The sequence below is a fragment of the Musa acuminata genome, chromosome BXJ2-8 (assembly GCF_036884655.1).
Source record: "Musa acuminata AAA Group cultivar baxijiao chromosome BXJ2-8, Cavendish_Baxijiao_AAA, whole genome shotgun sequence".
NCBI lineage: Eukaryota > Viridiplantae > Streptophyta > Magnoliopsida > Zingiberales > Musaceae > Musa > Musa acuminata.
This window is the reverse complement of record NC_088345.1, coordinates 5,522,898-5,544,561: the sequence shown is the minus strand read 5'-3', so window position 1 is coordinate 5,544,561 and position 21,664 is coordinate 5,522,898. Positions and strand designations below refer to the sequence as shown.

General features: G+C 37.2%; 2 protein-coding genes across 3 annotated transcripts; both read right to left on the bottom strand.

Moving 5' to 3' along the window:
- Window positions 1-473: 473 nt before the first annotated feature.
- On the bottom strand, window positions 474-15,009 carry LOC135618868 (uncharacterized). Of its 2 annotated transcripts, none has more exons than XM_065120243.1 (11): window positions 14,784-15,009; window positions 13,217-13,470; window positions 10,489-10,522; window positions 9,048-9,187; window positions 8,085-8,151; window positions 7,703-7,799; window positions 6,305-6,468; window positions 2,459-2,505; window positions 2,317-2,361; window positions 871-1,309; window positions 474-759 (listed from the first exon to the last, which is right to left on the bottom strand). In XM_065120243.1, the coding sequence occupies exons 1-11, from the start codon at window positions 14,854-14,856 to the stop codon at window positions 734-736; spliced, it is 1,386 nt and encodes a 461-aa protein (XP_064976315.1). In that variant the 5' UTR covers window positions 14,857-15,009; the 3' UTR covers window positions 474-733. The 2 variants fall into 2 exon arrangements, with proteins under 2 accessions (XP_064976315.1, XP_064976316.1); XM_065120244.1 differs by having other exon boundaries at window positions 13,217-13,492; window positions 14,784-15,007.
- Window positions 15,010-16,053: 1,044 nt separating this feature from the next.
- On the bottom strand, window positions 16,054-20,234 carry LOC135618867 (small ribosomal subunit protein eS10z-like). The gene is made up of 5 exons (XM_065120242.1): window positions 20,103-20,234; window positions 19,954-20,002; window positions 19,548-19,830; window positions 19,329-19,464; window positions 16,054-16,327 (listed from the first exon to the last, which is right to left on the bottom strand). Exons 1-5 carry the CDS (start codon window positions 20,103-20,105, stop codon window positions 16,250-16,252), a joined length of 549 nt encoding a protein of 182 aa, XP_064976314.1. The 5' UTR covers window positions 20,106-20,234; the 3' UTR covers window positions 16,054-16,249.
- Window positions 20,235-21,664: the final 1,430 nt, after the last annotated feature.

Here is a 21,664-nt window from a genome sequence, read left to right as displayed (position 1 = left end):
GGACATAACAGAAACATGCGATTGACATCTAAAAGAGCAACTGCAAAAAGTCGCCTCCCCGAGGTATAAGGTTTGTATGCAGATTTAAAGTTGTCATAGCCATAGGTGAAGTTGATCCATAACACATATTTATGGATCGCCGAACAATAGAAAGATAAAGTTGTTATAGCCATAGGTGAAGTTGATCCATAATCCATATTTATGGATTGCAGGACAATAGAAAGAGTGCAGATCTCATAATCTCGTAGTGCTGTTTCCGGCCGATCGCAGTTATTTTGTCCCTCCCTCTCTCTCTCTCTCTCTCTCTCTCTCTCTCTCTCTCTTCTCTTCTCTTTAGATTTAAAAGATGAATCTTCACACTTCAACAAAATTGTTGCATTGTCCACATATCACTAGTAATTTATATTTCGCACATGCATTGATCAAGCCCTCATCAACCTGTTGTATGACAATCTTGCCTATCAGGATTCCTGTGAACCAAAGGGGTTACCCAAACCCTAATATACACGCAGTTTACAAGCTTTTGTTCTTTGACCACCACAATTAACGACTTTGAGCCCAACGTGATCAGGTTTTACATTTCTGATTAAACAGCTTAGAAAAAATAACACCAAAACAGAAAAGAGGCAATCGTCTACTAAAGAAAAGACCTTTGTCCGTGGAAGCAGAGTTTTGGCATCATCTGACTAAAAAAAAGAGCCCCTCATGTACCCTTAAGGAGACCCACGACGTTTCACTGATGGCTTCCATGTGTTTGATCTGCACATGCACAAATATGTGAACAAAAGTTTGGTTGGGGAAAGAGTATCCCATGACATCCCACATAAGTTAAAAAAGTATAACAGCTCCTGTAAAAGAATTATAACCAACCTCCAGGTGTGTCAGCATGTGGTGCAAATTGTGATGAAAGCATCCCCACAACAGACCTCAATGCATCTGATACTTGCTCAAGACCACCGCCAAAATTCAAGCTTGCATTTGCATCAATTCTTACCTCAGGTTCACTTGATTCTCCCATGTTTCCACTATTTTCCTGGGTGGCTGAATCCATGTTGACATGTATATTGGCAAAATCGGTGGGAACAGAAGAATTCATGGTGAATGATGTGAACAGTGGGCTGCTGTTTGCTGGCGTCGATGCTTGTGAAGATGAATCTTGGCCATGACCCGGAGCCATGCTCCTGAAGATGTTAGCAACAAATTCAGGGGTGGGAGCACCTATGGGAAACGATGCAAATGGGAAGCTATTATTGTTTGTAGACCCTGCTGATCGTGTGTTTGATCCTTGGCCATGATGTGACCTTCTATTCTGTAAAAAGTAGCAGAGGTAAATAGCAATACTGTTAACACAGCTATAATTTTTACAAGCTGCACTACTTTCATGGGAATGATGGAGAAATCAAAAAGTCATAACCAGTTAATGTCACAAAACCCATCCCTACCAATCCATAATCAGGCTGGTTTCCAATACCCATGACGGCCCTTTTGATGAATGTTCCTATCATCCTGTAATGATTTTGGGGAGGGTTCAGGCAGGTTGATGCAATAAGAAACTTCGACTCTAGGGCATATGTTCAGTATTTGACCACTAGCCACAGTCTAGTAGATGACATTTTGGTATTTTTGAGATAATACAAATACACTAAAAATACAGCACCAATAAATAGAAAATCTGTAGTTTAAGGTTATTAAGCTACGAGTGCAAAACAAATGAGAAAAGGCAGAAAATTTTAGTTGAACAATAAAGAACCGCATCAAAATTATGGAGCAAATTGTAGAGGACGAACCAAAGAAAAAAAATATAACAGTTCTAGTTTAATCATATAGCTTAGACCAAAAGTTATCAGGATTACAATATTTAAAATGGTATCAAATATAGGTGCGATCGGTACACACAGACTGGTATTTACCAGTCCAACTAAGGATCAATACAGGATCATATATTTTGGTACCTGTCAGTACTTATTTTATTATTATTAATTTTCAGTCATCCCAAACAGTACATGTCAGTATACTACTCGATATAAAAGTATTGTACCAGTCTAACAAGTCATCAAAACCAATATCAGACCAGTATGTGCCCCTAGTATTTATCGATCTGACCAAGAAGCTACAATGGTACATATGCTTCAGTATCAGCAGGTATTCATTTTTCTATTACATTTTCAGTGACACCAGGCAGTCCATATACTACACAACATGCAGGTGTTGTGCTGATCAGAGAGACTAACAAAATCAGAACTGGACTAGTATTTAAACAAGAGGTCAGGATCTGTTCAGGACACATAAATTCTAATACATAAAACCTCTAATTACCTGATCTGTTTCTGCCTGCTGTTCCATCAGCTTTTTCTCAGTTACCTAAGATTTGATGTGCACAATAGATGAAACAAGATATCTAAAATCAGAGAAGAATAAAAAGATGAATCAGATGCTTACAATTGAAGTTTAACCATACCTGAATGTTCTCTCGAATTGTGTTGTTATTTGGGTCCAACTCCAATGCTACGAGAGAAACCAGCTCAAGGTTACAATAATAACCACAATGTAAATATGTTAATATTGTGCAGGAAGAAGCTTCATTGCTCAGAGCAAAAACAATAATTATGTATGAAATTTCTATCATGGTGTTAAACACAACTCATGCTTAAAGAATAATATATCACATAGAATGTCAAAGTTATTGGATTGTAACACTTTTCAGAGATCTCATGAAACAGATCTAGGTGCAAGTATAATGGTGACATGTCTTGGCTATAAATGCAACAGGGGAGTTGATGAGGTTCATACTTGAAATATATCGAGATTATAAAAATAAATTAAAATTCCCTGTTTACAATTTAGTAGAACTGATAACAGAAGGTTTGTGTAGTCTTTAGGAATTTGCGAGTACAAACATAGATTTGATGAACGAAAAATGCTAGAAGCAACTAATTGTGATGAACAAGATTCGAGCTTTTCCAATAGGCTCACTAGTGGGTTTGGTTAAACACTAGACTGAAAAAAAAAGGGATTGGTGCTCGACCAAAAAAAGTGGGCCAACAGAGAGAATGGAACGATGTTGCAAAAGCATTTTCTATTTAGTATCAGGATGAGGTCGTGAAAAAGGATTGGTTAGTAAAAAAACCATATTGGTATTTATTTTTGGTCGATGGATAGAATTGAAAACGGATATCAAGCAAATACCAAATTACGTAACATAATTGTTTCAAGCAGATATGAATACAAACTGGATATATAAAACACATACGGATTTGCAATAGAATTTTGGGTGATAGTGGATGTGGATGTCATATGAATCTATGATAACAGAAAAATAAGATTTCTGAGACTAATTCAATTCTACCAATCATATATCTAACATAGAAAAATTTTAGATAAATATGCAAAACATAAGAATCATGAGAAAAATGTACTGTAAACTAAAATCAATCAAATATTAACTTTTCTCAAGTACATGTCAATTTAATACTTGGATATATTCAGATATTTAAATATTTCAGCTATGTTTGAAACTCAACCTACGTCCACATCAGAAATATTTTGGGCACCCACATTTATGGGACTCCACTTCAACATGGAAACAGAATTTGATAGATAATGCATAGTTGCACAATCAATCCTTCCGTAGATTATGGTATTATCTGGTTGGATATGATGGGCTAATGCTAGCAGTGATTTAAAAAGCGCTAGGCGCCAAAGTCCAAAAACGCCCTTGGTGCTAGGCGCTCGCCCGAGTGAAGCGAGACGCTAAAATATAAAAATATATAATATAATTAATAAATATAATTATTTAAAATTTTAAATAAAAATATGCTATTAAATTAAGAAAATCTAAGATACAAAATCACAATGTCACATTAACAAAAAGTTTCAAAATTCAAAACAATAAAATTTTACATCAAAATAAAAATTAACAACATTAAAATCAAAATAATATATTATTAATCTATTAACAGTATTGAAAATTAATCATTTCAAAATTCAAATAAACTTAATATTAAGAGTATACTGTATACTGAGCCTGACGGAGAAACGAGGAAGCAACGGCGAGCGGCGGCAGCGGGAAAGGGAAAGGGTGCGGGAGGCGTGAGCAGCGGGAGGGCTCGTGGGAGGCGCGAGCAGCGAGAGGGCTTGCGGGAGTCGCGAGCAGCGGGAAGGCTCACGGGAGGGCTCGCGGGAGGCACGAGCAGCGGGAGGGCTCGCGGGAGTTGCGAGCAGCGGGAAGGCTCGCGGGAGGCGCGAGCAGCTAGAGGGCTCACGGGAGGCGCGAGCAGCGACAGCGACGAGCACCGGTAGTGGGAGCATGAGCGACGAGCAACGAGATCGGGAGCGGCAGCGGCAGCGGGTTAGGGTTGGGTAAGGGTTAGGGTTGGGTAAAGGTTATATCGGTTTAGTTGGTTCGATTGAACCAACTAACAACCGAACCAGGACCGAACCAGACCTAAAATCCTGGTTCGGTCACTTGGTTTACCCAGGCGCTCGCCCGAAGCGCCCAGCGCCTGGGCTCGGGCAAGCGCCTGTTTGAAGCACGCTGCCTGGGACATTAGCGAGGCGCTCGGGCCTCGCCTCGCCTCGCCCGAGCGCCTAGGCGAGCGCCCGAGCGCCTCTTTCAATCACTGAATGCTAGGGTTGGAAAATGTGTGAAAAAAGGCTAAAAAATCACCCCCCACCCCCAAAAAAAACAAACATCCTATTTAGAGTTCTTTCTCCTTTTCTTCATATATACAATCAAATTAGATAATATAAAAATAAATTTAAACTGTAAAACAATAAAATACAAAATTGAAACATATATCAAATAAAAATTAGAAGCAGTACAAAAGAATACATATACAAACTAAAAAAGAAAGGAGTTATAATTAACATTTATGAATAATAAATGAGATGTAAAACCAAAACATATACCTACTCGGACCGATATCAGTTCGAGCTAGGACCAATACAGGTCAGGTACCCGAGATGAATATTGTAAATTCCTTGCAAAGCTCGTACCACCAAAATAAATGATGTGAATCAATGGCAGATGGATCGGGGTCCTTCACCTCATAAAATTGTATATTAATATGGTACATATGCAGGACCCAGCATGGAACTGCTATCCCTACATCTTGATACTAATAAACTATATGCCGTTGTTGCAACAACATGGTATGTACTAGACTGAATCAAGCAGTCTAGCCCTGGGTGGCCTGGCAATCGTGCCTGGGTAAATGGATTATGTTTAACCAAGTAGCTTAACCCTACACCCCGAGTGGTGTGATGTATCCTCTCTCGCAAGAACCATACCTCAGCACTTGCTTCTCCTCCTTGTGTGCAAGGCAGCCGATGACCAGTGATCAGCATTTGTGCGCAAGGTGCGTGTCGATATGCTAGAATGGTTCGAACCTGTACCAGTCTGACTATGGACTGGCATGAGTCTAGTACCCGAATTAGAAACCTTGCTCTCAACCCACCCCAAACCCAAAATATTCATATCATTGTAAGATAGTGTTTATTAAATACAATGGATTATCTAAACTAAATATCATTTGCTGTCTCAATCTTTGGATTTGATATCTATAAATTTAGAACTGAGAATATAAAAAAATAACAGATGTCATAAGATTTGCCAAGCAACACAGGTAGAAGATAAGAAGCTTGTAATTAAAGAACCAAGCAACACATTGAGGCAGTTCACTATCTGGTCAAACAAGGTTAATAGAGATTAGAGAATAACATATAAGAATAAAGATTTAAGAAACATGAACAGATAAATAATGGAGAAAAGGGAGGGGTATAATAAGTTCACAAAAAACAGAACTTCTGAATATACAGAGTTGCAAATTTCACTACTCCATTGACCATCTCCTGGAAGCCAAAGAAAGAAAAGGAAATTGTCCCATGTTACACAGCTGAAAGATTTCAAACTTGGATAATGAAAATGGATGCATGAAGTGTCTCATTGTAGTAATTCATAAATTTAAGTAGAACAGTGAGTAGTAATGAAAATGCTGATGCAACCAGGATCCAGTATCATGTACCAAGACAATCCAAATGTCAAAAACTAATAAAGAATCATGAAAAGCATACAGAAACTTCTTTTTATCATATACAAATAGCTCCACAACACTTGAAAAAAATTATCAAATGCCAATATTCAACTAATAGTATCCAGCGTAATAGATATTCTAATAGATTCACTTAAGACAAAAGAAAGATAATCCTAAAATCTAAATGCACAGAAGAAGAGATGACATATAGCTCGAGAATACAAATTGCACATAGCAAATTTTAGTTGACTAGAATGGTAAAAGAGAGTAACCTCTCAGATAACCCTTTTCTAGAGCATCACGGTAATTTCCTTGAGCGAAATATGCCGAGCCAAGGCGACTATATGCTTTGCTATAATTTGGATCAATTTCAATTGACTTTAAGCAGTCTTCAATAGCTTCAGAATATTTCTTAATATTAGTATATGCAGCAGCCCTGGAAACAAAATATAATATTGTTAGCTTGTCAAACTTCTAGTAAAGTTGCAAAGAGCTTACAATATACATTGGGGCATAAAAAATGACAAAGGAAAAGAACGGTAATGAATGAAAGGCAGGGAAAAAGAATACTAAAGCTGTCTTCACTTTAGACCAAACAAAACAATCTCCTGGAACAGAATACACTAAAGAAAATAAGTTATATCATAAACCCTTCCAACTTTATGTCAAAAGGTAAAAAGGGACTAGGGGTAGGGAACAGTGGAAGGGGTAAGGGAAAAGCAATCCTGATCCGGAAAGATTTTCAATGAAAAGGGGCATGAGCTCTAAACAAAATCTAACATTCTTCCACTGTTTCTCACAGTCCATATATTTTTACTTATTATTTCATTTCATGTGAGAGAAAAAAAAATCAAGAACAGCACTCAGGAGCGGGATTATATCAGATAAATTTGTCAAACTGAACAGGCGGGAATTTGCACTCATCACTAGAATCAGCTGGTCAATTGTTAAGATTGAGTGAAATATAACCCTGAGAAATTGGGGGTATCATGGATTAGATAATTATGTAAATATAAATAGAATCATCAAAAAGTGCTTCAAGGCATAAATAAAATAAAAATAAATTTCATATCTGCTATGCTCCAAAAGCTTATGAAGATTCTATGTGAACTACCAACAATGACGAGAAACAAAGATATCAGTTTCATAAGATTCTGTATTTGCTAACCCATGGATAAAATATTTAAATGACAGAATGCTCCCTTGTCTTTGGAAATGCATTGTGCAATAATTCCATTTATGAAAATAAAAATATTTTAGTAATAAATGAGCCAAGAACTCAAGATATATGCTAAATTCAAGCAATGAAATAAAAAAATGGGAGTTCCTCTACAAAGTGGTGCATCAGCACAGTAAAAATATGGGAGGCTGCTGTCTTCACAATATGAAGATTTAGGTAAATGAGAACCCATCTGTGACAATGATTTCCAGCATACTTTGCATACTGAAAATGTCAGAATTGTAGGAGCAACAAACCTCCAGAACTTCCCCCAATTTCTACTCTATACCCTCCTGACAACTGCTGATCCCACCATGTCGGGTATCATGAGAATAGGCTGCTGGATATCCATACAAGTGCAAATAGTACAATTGACACAAACGATGAGTTCATGAATTCCATTAAAAGTTTTGGTAAATTGTGCTGGCTTGACTGACAGATCAGTTCTTACCTGTTACTGTAGTAAACAGCCTTCTCACATATTGCAATTGCACAGGTATACAGTTCAATAGCTTCAGAGTATAGCTTCATTCGGATGCAGTCATTACCTGATGAATGTAGTGAGTTAAAGAAATTTGTATTACTAAACAGATGCAGATGTAATTTAAACATTGAACACCCATATCCAGAAACAAAACAACACTGGAACGAATATATCATATAGATGCTAGAACACACCAAATCTGTCATCTGATTTTTGTTGATTGCCATAGGAAGAATGAGTTCCAGACAATATAACAGGAGAATGACAGTACAAAAACCATCTAGTCACAGTAACAATTGCAATGAAAATACACCATTAACTTAATTTTTCATCTTAAAACATTGAGTACCTTTTGACTTAAAGATTTCAGCAAGGTTGCTCAAGTTCATAACTTGCCTCTGCGAGCTTCCTATTTCCTAACAAGGAGGAAAACTGCTACAATCAATCATGAACATTATCATATAATACAAATTAAAGCAGAAAAATGAACATAATTTCCACATCAATTGTGATCTCCGATGATTGCTAGCTCATTGCTTGCATCTCCTACTGCTATTAGTTAAAAACTGAATTGTGAGAATTGTAAGAGTATCCTTGAACCTCAAACAGAAGTATCTAAAATTAAGCACAAGCAGATTTTATGTGATGAAGATGCTAGATCCTCACAGGAACTACACTAATATTAGGCATGTGCCTCGCATGTGATAGCACCTGTTTTATATGAACAGTTTATCTATTCTAAAGTAGTGACAACAAGCTTCATAACATTGGACAGAGACCATTATTATAAAAGAGATAGAAATATACTTAATATCCCTATTTTTGTTCATTCCAGAACCATACATGGTTGGTCAAGAGAGATTCATTATATAATGCAAATTGAAGATAAGAATGTGGGTAGCATTTTCTGTAAGTGCACCCTCAATTAGTGTTTCCTAAATTTCCTTTATTTTTTCTGCACCTAGAAGTGTGTGGCCCTTATACTTCACTGCCCTTACGAGTTGTTAAACTGAATCTATTTTGAATAGACCAAAGGCTCCAAATTTAAAGGTGAAACCACTGAGCATCTCATTGTTATTATTGCATCAAGCAAGGACAACATGGTCTTGGTTTTTACCACTTTTAAACTAATTGTAGAAGATACTTTTACTTTTGCATGACTAGTTCAACTGAGCAAGTAAATCAAAGACATTCTGGCCTGAAACATTAAACTAAGCAAAAGGGATTGATCCATGTATATGCTTTAGAAGATGTCTGTTTGCATGTTTATGAATTTTACATCGATGCACAATATAGCATGAAAAACACATACCATCCATGCTTCATCAAACAATTGTGTTGCTTTTGCTATTCGGTTTGGGTCTTCAGGTCCACCAGGTGAGCTCGTGAAGAAATTGATTTTATCAAGTCCAGCATAGAACCTACCAAATAATTCATCTCTAGAGACAGCTCCTGCAACATTGAAAATTTCCAAGTATTGCAAAACAACCTGAACAAATAACAAAAAATAAAAAAAGGAACTTTGATCATAAAGAATGGCATAATTTGATTACGAAGGAATCAAGATTGAATCTAGAATACAAGATAGTTATAATAAAATGGTAAAAAAGACACAAAACTATAAATAAGCACTACATAACAATCTACCATATTTCAGAACACCCAAAAAAGGCATGTTCCTGAATGGTTGAATCCACAAGTAAAGAAATTGATTGGCTATGCAAGTCATTCAGCAAATAACAAATTCTTATTCCAGCGGGAAAAGAATGGCTAAAATATAGTCGAACCAAAATTCTCATCTGTGCAGACAAGATTACTGTTAAAACATGGGGCCTTAGATAATGAAGTAGCTAAGGTTCAAAATACTAGTCAGACCGCAACATCCTTGGTATTAACTAGTCTAATCAAGGACCGGTATCAGACCATACAGATCAACATTGCCAGTATTTAATTATTTATAATTTCTTCAATGACACCAGATGGTACAAATGAGTCTACCTCCCAGAATACTAGTATCATATCGGTCTAGTTGCTGAAACAGGTATTAGACCACTATTTAAAACCTTGATATTAATGTTGTATTTCATCAACAGAAAAAAAACTTCATTGTTTAAGACTTACAGCCTCACAACATAATATGTTATATAAGAAGAATTATAAAAAAAATAGAGCTCCAAGTCTCAATTTCTTTCCTATGCAACAAAGAATAATATAGAACATGGACATAAATCATAAGAAATGACATGCTTGCTGCCACAAGAATGGAAAATGCCACATCAATAATGATAAATTGCAAGAGACAATCCATATAGCAGCTCCTAGTTACTTTGTTGCTTATAAATCAGTTTGTTGCATTAGTTGTGTGGTAACTATGGTTACTGATGGATTTCTTTGTCTATAGAGGAGTCAAGAACTTCAAAATTAAAATTGCATCCCATTGATCCAATTGATCCAATTGCATGATTCAAGTCAATCAGTGAGTTGGATACATTATCCACTACCAGCATGGGAAGCATCTTTTTCTTAACTGACATTATTTGAACTACAATTTATTGGAGACCAGCAATAGTTTTCTTGAAGAATATGCAATGAATAAATGCATTGGCAATGTTTTAAATCATTTCTTTCCTTTCCATACAAAAGTTTTAGAAGTTGACTTGATCAACAAGCTGAGATACAAAAGCAACATAAAACTGTCCAAAAATGTTATAGACCTAAGGACAACAGATACCATTTTAGATTTAAATTATTACCTAGGCCATGGAGCCCTCCAGCTGAACCTTCACCCTGACCGATAATAGGAGAAATTAGACAGAGTTCATTACAGGACATTAATAATAATAACAATAATGATAATCAATAATAATAATCATAAAAATGAGCACCAGGAGAAAAACAATGCTCTTTCGAAATTTCTTTTGTTTTCTAGGTTGCAACCAGGTTTGTAAAAGTAAACAAAGCAACAAAAATCCAACTGGCACATGACAGTAATTAGCATATAGCACTATTATCTTTGCATTAGAAACAACCGAGTAATGATCAGCACTGTATCTTTGATTTAAAAACAGCCAAAACCTGATAAATATCAAATAGATTAGAACAATCTGTGACAAATTGAGGATCTATCAGATGGAAAAAATGCATTTATTCTAAAACCACAACTGAATTGGCCATATCACAAAAGAGTGGAAAACTAAAAATATCTATCTGCACTAACCAAAATGAACTTTAAACTTTATTATCTGACTAATAAATTTAAAAACCTTACACCTTGCTGTCATGGACTTAGCTGGAATTGCTTAAGCCATGAGGCACCCTTGCAACGATGTCACAGACTAAGCTGGAATTGCCTAAATTGTGAAGCACCCTTGTACCAATGTCACGGACTTAGCTGGAATTGCCTAAGTCGTGAGACGCTCTTGCGCTAATGTCATGAACTTAGCTGGGATTGCCTAAGTCATGAGGCACCCTTGCATTATCCGTCCGCAAGGGGTCAGTCTAGTTGCAACCTCGCTTAGTTCCGAAGGATTTGTAAAAGAATAAATTGATTAGTTTGAAAGCGAACGATGGACAAGTCTCGACGTCTCGCAAAGAGGATAACTTTACAAGCAATTCAGCAAACACTCGATGTACAAGAGGGAAAAGAGAAGGAGAAAACAAGGGCTTTAGAATGCAAACGGACAGTCGCAAGTTCACAAACGATTACTCATCGGTGTCAGATGCGATGACAAGTTCTCATAGGCTTTACGTGCGAACTTGTAAATTCAATCAATGCCCAACACTACCCTAAACCCTCATCAAGTCCTGTGCCACTTGGGGGGTTCCAAGGTGCTTAGATGACTTATATTTTGCACCACACCACAGCCTACAGAAAACAAGCCATGGCACGAGAAAGTTGGGCTATTTTGGGGCATTTTTGCCTATTATGGTGAGCAGTCGCTCTACAGCGTTGCAAACTATTCCTACTCACAGTTTCCAAGCAAAAATTCACAAAAACAAAACAAAACATGTTGCCAAACATATGAACAAGCAAACAAAAACGATAAACAATCCGTTGACGAAGATGTTGCGAGTGCGTGACAACCGTTCGTGACATTACAGTGGGGGATATGATTTAAAGCAGCGGAATTGGTCATAAATAATTAGACAATATTTGTAATAAAACCTGATTGTGCTCCACAACAAGTAAAAAATACAGGAATCTAATAAAGGAAAAGAAATTGTAGAACTAAAGTATGAAAAATCTCAAAATATTTATACCATTACAGCACTAATAAATTTATTAAAGATGTTGAGCACAATAATTCTGACGTGTGTGCATTCATTGTGCTCTTTTCTTTTTTTCTCTGTTTCATTCCCTTCCATATTTATATTCGACAAAGTTGTAATGTCTCCTTTAGAAATTTTAATGCACATGTTGGCTATACTTACAAGTAAGTTAAAAAGGTTGCTCATAGCATAGAACTATATGCAATTTAATAAGGGCAATTAAGATAAACAATGGATGGGCTAGCCAAAGCCCAAAAAAACTTGAATTGGGCTTAAATACCTGTTAGCATTGTCACAGTACACAGTTGACTTTCGGTCGGAGATATGTAGATCAGGTGTCAGTCACACCTACACATGCTCTCATGCCAAGGGCTATCTCCTTTCTCCAGCTAGCATGTGCGTCAATGTGGCTCACATAAATAGCAATGATCACTCACTTCTCCCTCTTTTCTCACCCACCCACCAAAGAAACCAACGCCACCCCACTCCAGCCCACCCCCAACCCCCCAAAAAGAGAGAGAGAGGGAGAGAACAAAGTAATCTCACATGGTCTATCATGCATTACCATGCCACTAACCTTAATCTTCTTGTGAAACTCGATGAACACCTTGCCCAACCCAATCCATATGACATGCAGGGGTTGGGTTAATTTGTGGATTAGGTATTTGGGATATAAATAGAGCATAGAATGAGCCCTTAGCCAATCTAGTATCCAATGTATACAAGAAGCAGTAAACCAGAAAAAACAGGATACCTCTTCTGTGACAATTTACTAGGTCTGTGGAGTGGGAGGACAATAATCTTAAAGTTCCAGGATTTAGAAGAATGCTTGAAATCAAGTAGTTTCTACTTCCAACCACATCTTTCTCATTAATTAATTTTAGCTGCTACATGAAACCCATTCTTGGCATGCTCATTCACCTGCTGTTGACACACTGGAGGAAGAGCAGTCTTTTCTCCTTCCCTCCGCTAGCTTCTAATATCATTCCAAATTTAGCAGGTACCCCAGCTCTTAAAAATGAATTAACAAAGGGTTCCAAATAAGTTAATGCAGGATATCTAGAACTCTATACTTCACATATCCATTAGAAACATTACAAAGAGAAACTAATATTAAAGTACACAGACCATGAACAGGAATCCACAAAAGCACAAAACAATGGCATATACATCAACTGACACAAAGTTATGAGAACGAAAGAAAAAACATACTTTTGATGCCTCTAACATTTCAGAATCTTCAGCTGCTTCCGGGGAATGTAATGTTGCATGGGATGTATCCCCTGCTGCAGCAGAATCCAGATATGATCTTAACTGGTGTTGACCAATTTCTTCTGATGTGAATAAATCCAACAGCAATCCAGGACATATCTTTTCACAAGAGGAGGAATCTAGCTTAAAAACATCTTCCAGACAATCTCTGACAACATCAATTGCTTCAGAATCAACTCCAGGAGCCATTTCAACTGTTCTCACAAACCATTTAGCCTATTAGCACATAAAGAGATGAAAGGCATTGCTATAACTAATTGTTTGTGAATTGATTAAAGCTTGTTGCTTGAATAAGCCTATAATATTGCCATAAAGGTCGTTATCAGGGGCGAAAACTAAGACACTCAAAAGAAACTTTTTCACCTTAAAATTTTATCAAATTATCCCAAAAAATGTTATAAAATTCAACAGATCAAGATGAGGTCATTCAACTATCACATCACAAATCTTCAAATATAAAAGGCTACCTGCCAGAAAGTTGGCCAATAACCAATGCAAACATCTTAAGATTGTTTTGTTTGTATTGTTTATAGCCCACATAAAGAGGCTTGTTCACAATCACCTGACTCCATAATAGACTCAAAGATTGAAATGAAAACAAATTAACGAGTGCACAAATGCTCAAACACTCCATTTTTTGGCTGTATCAGAATCTGAATTCTAATTAAAGGTGTTCAACGAAATTAGATACTAAACCAGTAAAGGGCCGACATCACTATTTTGTATACTGTGTTGGTCCTTTAGGATTAAGCACCTGCAGAGTATCGAGTAAATTAACTCCTCCAACTATATCCATTTGATATGATCAATATATAATTGAAACATCCTAATACTAACAAAGACTTGAATTTACTGAACTAAGCACCAATTAAACAACTCCTTTTAGCAACATCACTGACGCCAATTTTAGTTTTCAGTGGTGAATCTTTTAATTTTCGGTGCAAGTTAGGGAAATGTTATGAACCAGTCAATCGGCCACAATCTAATGAATCATTCTTCAATCTAAAAGGTTGGTTGCAAAATATGTAATGCAATTGGTGATACAACGTTAAACTTTAAAATGGACAAACTGACGTCTAGGTGTAGGTTGGGTCACTTTTACCAAAACGTAGAAAGATAAACCGCTGATCTCTAAAGGTACTTCATCATGATATTGTCACCAAGTTATGGTCATAATGAATTCCTGTTTTCATTTAGAAGGTCTACACATGAAACAGATGGCACATCATGAAGCCCTCTTTCTTTTCTTTTCGAGGCAAAAAAATGATAATCCTAATAATTCGTGTGCAGGAATTTAACTACCGCAAGCGACACTAGGGTTCTGCAGGTGCATTCGACGATGGAACTTCATCGAAGCAACTGTTTTTGTTACCGCGTCGGATCCCAAAATTACCAGCATACGTCCCCGATCTTTTAGCTTGTTATCCATCGGGCTTCAGAACCACGTTCGATCGTGGGTAGGATATTAAATGGAACGGAAAGGGGAGAAGGGGGAGAGAAGACGGACCAGATTGGAGGAAATCGAGGAAGGCGAGGACGATTCGGCGGCAGGTCGGGGAGTCTGACCGCAGGTTCACCATCTCCCCTTTGACTTGGGAACGGGGGCTTCGCTCCTCCCTTCGCGTTTGCTTGCGGCAGCGGCTTCGCTCTCTTCGACGGGAAAAGGATTATTAGGCAGCGACGAAGTTCGTTCCTTCTGCCTCCGCACTCGGGTCGAACATCTGGTGATCCGATGACGGCTATGAGGGGATCCGCATACAATGGATCTTGGTCCACTTCACCCAAGGCAAAATTTTAGGGGCAGATTCTTGGATCGGCCCGGTCCACGCTGTTTCCTCTGGTTCAATCAATCACAATCATGCAGATCGATGGTGGAACTTAAACCTCAATTGATTCTGAGCTTTATCATTGATAGGATAGTGACGTGTCCCTAAATGAAAATTCCAAGACCGATGATCGATTAGAATCTTTTTTAATGCCTTCTTACTTTCATCTACGGTCCATTTCGGGCCGGTTTTTAAGTGTTCAAATAACAAAACAAAAAATTAGTTTGGTGGTAGGGCATTTTACTTATTTATTAAAATCCCATCTTATAAAATTGCATGCTTTGATTAGCTCAATTGGTACAAAAATTGTATCAAATTATTGTAATGCTTGGGATAAAATCCTGCCTTCATTTTGAAAATACTAATTTTAAGATGCTGATTATCTTAGTTTGTAAGAATTATATCAAATTATTGCAATGGTTTTGGGATCAAATCTGGCCTTTACATATTTGAATAAAAAGAATGATGTGCATCAACATGACAATAGAACAAAAGAACAAAAAATTGTCAGTCAGATTTTAGTTTAATTTATTCCAGGCGATACTAAGAATAACAAGAAACGCTGCATCTTAATTTAAGAGAATAAGGGATGAATGGGAAGGTAGAAAATCGAACCGATAGAATGATCAAAATCAAGAGTAGCATTGCATTTGTGAAAGATTTTCTACTATCAAATCAGAATTGCGAGCTTATAGTGGCAAAAGAGAAATGACCAGAAACTTTAGGAGAAATTTGCTCAACCATAGCTGACATGAAAGAAAATTTTGATGTGAAGATGACGTAACTATGAAACTTCCTCGTAGTTCACTAGTGAAAATGGTATCCAATATATTCAACATGACTTTGAACCAGGTGATTTGCCCTTTGTATAATTCAGACAAATTAAAAGCAGCCACCTTCAAATATGTATACCAATGCACACACCAAGCACGAGGATATACACGTCCCAAATAAAGCAAAGGCAGACAAACGATGATAATTGGTAATGTAAAAATTTTAGGCATCTCAAAAGAACATACACAGGAACAGAATCAGTCTTAAAGAGGTCAGTAGTCCAAAAACTTGAAACCACTTGGAATCATAAGAGGAACAAACTAATGGTGCAAATCTCCATTTAAACAGAGAAGATAAGGCAGGCGCCATGGAACTACTCAAAAGATGCAGATGGTGCCCCTTGTCCATAGCCTCCACCACCACGGCCGAATCCTGGTCTGCTGCCGCCACCCTGCAAGGACTTGTGATTAGTAATCTCTCGACACAAAATCAATGGATGCATCACCATCCACATCACTAAACAAATATGAAACTTTTCACATTCTGTCCCCTCGAAGAATCACTACACAAATGTCATGTTTGTTCCCCCCTGGATTGATAGAATTGAGTTTTGTTCAAGCTAATCATGATAGCTGATGACACAAACTGATTATATGGAGATAGCTGAAGACTTCAACATACCATGAAGTGTGCAATTTGGAGGGTTTCTATAGCTCTGTCCTCCTGGAGCATTTGTGCTTAATCTGAACTAACGATGTGGATTTACAAGAAAGGTAGCCATTCAACAATAGATCATTACTGCATCTTTAGGTTCCATAAAGAACAAGACACAAATACTTTACAAACATGCTAATCCTAGATAAGTAGGCCATAACATAGTATGAACACAACAATAAATAATCACACAATTACTTTACACACGACAACCTTAGCTATGTAGGCCATGACCTAGTATGAACACAACAATAAATAATCATTTTCATATATTTGTAAAATTTTGTCAAAAAGATGCATTTTGATTTAGATAGTTAACAATTAATATTAAATTGATAATAAGAAGATCAATATTTTTACATAAATACTCAATTTTGCTGCTGCTTTTTTCTGTAAGTCATATCCTTAATTGTGTTCTCCCTTGATGGGCACTAAGCACCCACTCACTTTTTGGGTCATGGGCCATCCACCTGTTCCTGCTGTTGTGCCACACAATAGACACATTGCCACTGCCATTGCTACTACCTTAGCCACCACTGTGCTGTTTTCCTTTTCCTTGTGCCATCATCATGTGCTGTTTTCCTTTTCCTTGTGCCATCATCATGTGCTGTTTTCCTTTTCCTTGTGTCATCATCATGTGACGACTATTGCCCCTGCTGTGGATTAAGGGAAGTGCAGAAGAGAGGAGAAAAAACCATCGCCTGTCATTTCAATCCTCGGTAATCACAGACATATGACTAATCCCTAGCCTCATTTATAGAATCCAAAAAGCATACTGAAGATATCTCCCACAAACTTTTTCCTCATATATGCCTCCTGAAAACTTGACCTGCTGCCAATCAGATTCAGCCATCCAGGCATTTCCAATCCTCTGATTCAATTCACCTATTACAACATATCTGATCCAGATCATTTTAAGAACAATTGGTCCTATACCTGATCCAAATTTTTAGAACCTCAGTACATAAAATTTAATTTGATCAATTTTTAGAACCTCAGTCCATAAAGTTATTGACAGGTGCCACTGTCAAACACAAAAGCAGAACAATCTTTAGATTTGTTGTATCAATGCTTGATATAACTAATAGCCATCTAGAACAATCCAAGAAAGGTCCAGTAACCATTTACTCAAAAGAACATAGAACATCAAAGGATGGAAGTCCTAGCTGGCTACATGTCAAACAGCAAACAGTTCAATTAGAAAGTTAAGAAAAACAATACAAGTTTGACATTCCTTAGTACAATGAAACTCTCCGGATGAGAAAAAGAAACTGATGAACATGGTGATTATCACATATGTTTTCAAGGCAGAATGACAAAAGGGAATCAGAGATGAAGTGTTATCAACCCAGACAACATGGTATCTCAGATGATTATCATGAGTAAGAAACATCTTCTCAGATGGCTCCTTTGCTTTTGGCATGATCTGTACCCAAATTAAGCATAAGAAAACAATAAGCAATCTCTACAAAATTATTTAAAACTTAGTCCGTTTCTGGATTAGACATCTTGGACTGGTATGGTATCAGTATACTGGACGATATTCGGACATACACCACCCTTATCCTTCACTGAAAAAAATAAAAAAATGTGCGGTTGTACTAAGCCATATAGTCTGATTCTTAGTCTGACTGGCAAACACCAATCAGTATGTGGTACTATCAATATCTGAAACCTCACCAAGGATGATGTCCAAGCGGTATGTAATCAACGAGATGTCAAGACAACACAGAACATATGAATAGAAAAGGTATGATGTTACAAGTTGACTAGAATGAAACATAAATTAGAAGATATATTATTCAAATAAAAAACCAAGAAGATAATTCCAAAACACATTATATGAGATGAAATCTTGCTATCAGAAATATGCCAGGAGTCATAAAACATAGCAATAATCATGAATTTTAGAAATATTATATCATTTTCACTATGACCCATTCTTTAAAGAGTACAAGCTCCAATACATTTTCTAACTAATTAAGCCCTCCATAGGATCTTCTCTCCTTATATTATTTCAGTAACATATTTACTTCTTATCCCTTTAGACACACTTTCAACTACACAAAATTGTTTCCCCTACAAATTTTCCTGTCAATAAAATCACCAAATGCAGAAAAGCACTGAAGTCCCTAGATATATATTGATAGCCTACTGGTGGCATAATCTGAACAAACCAGTAAAAAGAACATAGGTATAAGATAAGATAATTGATTAATCATTGTCTCCAATGACATAGGCTGCAGAGCAACAAACAGGTAGAGACAATTTAACTTGACAACTAATAATTTAATATTGATACCCCTTCTATCTATAATAACAATAATCTGTAAAATCCGAATATTTGAAAGATTGGTAGATGATAATGTAATAGAGTTTAACTGTACCTCTTCTATCTACAACAACAAGCCATAAGGTCCCAACACTAGATTTATGAACTTTTTCTGGCCACGGAACACTACCGAGGGCAGCAACACTAGTGAAACTAATAGCTGTCTGAATCTTCTTTCAACATTTCTTTTACTTGTAGATTCTATTATAGATGGTCTCACAGAAAGCATCTTATCGCTTTACAGGTTTTCCTAAAACATTGCAGTACCAAACATAATGTCTATCCTACATCTGATTAAGGATAAACACTTACCTAAATATCTATACATCGCATTCATCCTCTTCAAAATTGGAAAGAGAGATTTGATACAAAATGCACATAAAAAATAGACAGATTAAATATTTACCCGGAAAGATGGCTGGAACTCAGGAGGTGCTCCACTCTTGTCACCAACATCATCTGGAGGGCCAGCACGGGGGCCTCCACGATAACCATCCCTATCTCCAAACCTCGGCCTATCTCCTTCAAACCGGGGTGGTCCCCTGCGGAATGATTATGATTAACACAATGTAATCACTGATAGACAAGTAAAACCACTGATACATTGAATGAGAAATAGTAGTACCTGGGACGGTCACCAGGAGGACCAGAGCCAAATGGGCGGGTCGGCGGCCTCACAGACTTCTTCAGGGTGGCAGGAACGATCTCCGAGGGCAGGTTAAGGAAAGTTCTCAGGTACTCTATACCATCATTAGTGAGGTACCAGTAGTAGTGCTGCCAAGCAAAGGTCTCCCTCACATACTCCCTCGACTTGAAGCTCTGCATCAGCTTGATCACCTGGAGGTTCGGCACATCAATCTCCGGGTGCTTCGCAAGGTTATAATCCTTCTTTGCGTACAGTACCCCCTCTATAAAGATCACAACAAATGCAGATAAAGATGCAATACTTCAACTATGCACAAGCAATGTTACGACTGAAAACCCTACACCAGAAGATGCACCGATGTAGTGGGTAGAAGAGAGCGACGTACCTTGGAAGAGGTACTTGCAGATCTCATGGCGGTTCTTCTTCGGAATGATCTGGGAGAGATGAACAGAGGAATCAGAGGAATAAAGGATGGAGATCGAAACAGGAAACGGAGAGAGACTGTCGACAAAGGTGAGAGATGAGAGTTCTCACCATGGCTTCTTCACGCAGGAAGGGAAGCCTCTGCACGCGAGAGAACGAAGTGCAATGCGCCGACGAGATGAGGCAAGCAGCCAGCAAAACCCTAGCAATATGATTTGTTATAGCGGTCGCCGATGGGCTCGATATGGGCTAATGACATGGTGGACTGCTATTTATCGGGTCCTTTATATATACGCCTAAATAATTTTAGGAGATAACCCCTATCTCTTAAAAATAATAATAATATAATATTTTACTAATTAGAATCTCATTAATTTCGATTTTATTTTATTTATCATCGCCTATGTATCATACCATCACCAATGCTCCCCAATACTTACTTTCGGCTTGTATCATGTTATCACTTATGTATCATGTCATCGTCTATGTATCGATCGTCGTCCCTCATCTTATACTCTCCGTCGATCATTGCCTTCAACCTGTGTTCCTTATTATTTATTGTCGTCCCTATCTCGCACACTCTCGGCTTGTGTCTTTATAACCAACGCGCTGGTTACAAAGGCCATCACCATCGATCTCCTCTTACGTCAATTAACATCCCTCAAACAACCTAACACGAAGGTAATAATATCCATGGACTCGCAAGCCCCGTTGATCAAATTCTATCGAGAAGACCGATTCCAAGAAAAAAGATATTATCCGAAATATACATCATACAGGTCTCTTCTATCATACCTTCAGCACTCATGTTCCATACATTATCAAGACCATCCAGAAAATGTATCTTTTGTGCTCTTTCATCACTATCGGGAATATATATTTTTGAGTGCCTCAAACACCATGATTTCTGATTGTTTTTAATACTTTATCTTTTAAGCCTTTAGCAATTTGTTTGTCATCGTAACATAGTTGTTCACACATCTCAATTTATGATGTGACATCGTTCTACTACGTCTCAAAGGAGACGAAGGATGCGAGGGCGAGGCATAGGCCAAACCTATTACAAAAGTTGTTGATGATGTCCCTCAAAGGTGGCCCCAAGGATCCATTAAAATTTTAGAGTTTTGGAACAAACATCACTTATGCTATATGTGAGCAACACATATATTATGTCCATCGTCAACTTAATTATTCATATTTATAGAAGTAGAGATTACTAAAATGCTTAAACCATGCTCGATAAATATCTGAGTGGTCACTAAGTGCAGATGGGCCCCAACAACATGTTCAAGAATATGTGATGTAGTGGAGCTCGGGAGTACTGATGATATATTTGTATCAATATATTGAATCAGTATATTGATCACACACTGTTGTCACTATATATGGAGCGGTGGCAACTAAAGAGTGGCATGTTAGTACTTTTACATTTCTTAGTGTTTCTGGGAGATTTACAAATGCCCAAAATTTGTAAAAGTTACATCTTTTGGGTTAATATAACTGATAAAAAAGATTACATCTTCTGGGTGGAATGGAATATATAACTCTAAAAATATTAAATCATTATAACAAACATAAAAAACTATTTCTCACCTCCTCTTTGATCTTCACATTGCCTTGTTCTATCATTTATTTTTTTCTGACATTTGATGTCACCTCTAACGATTAAGATG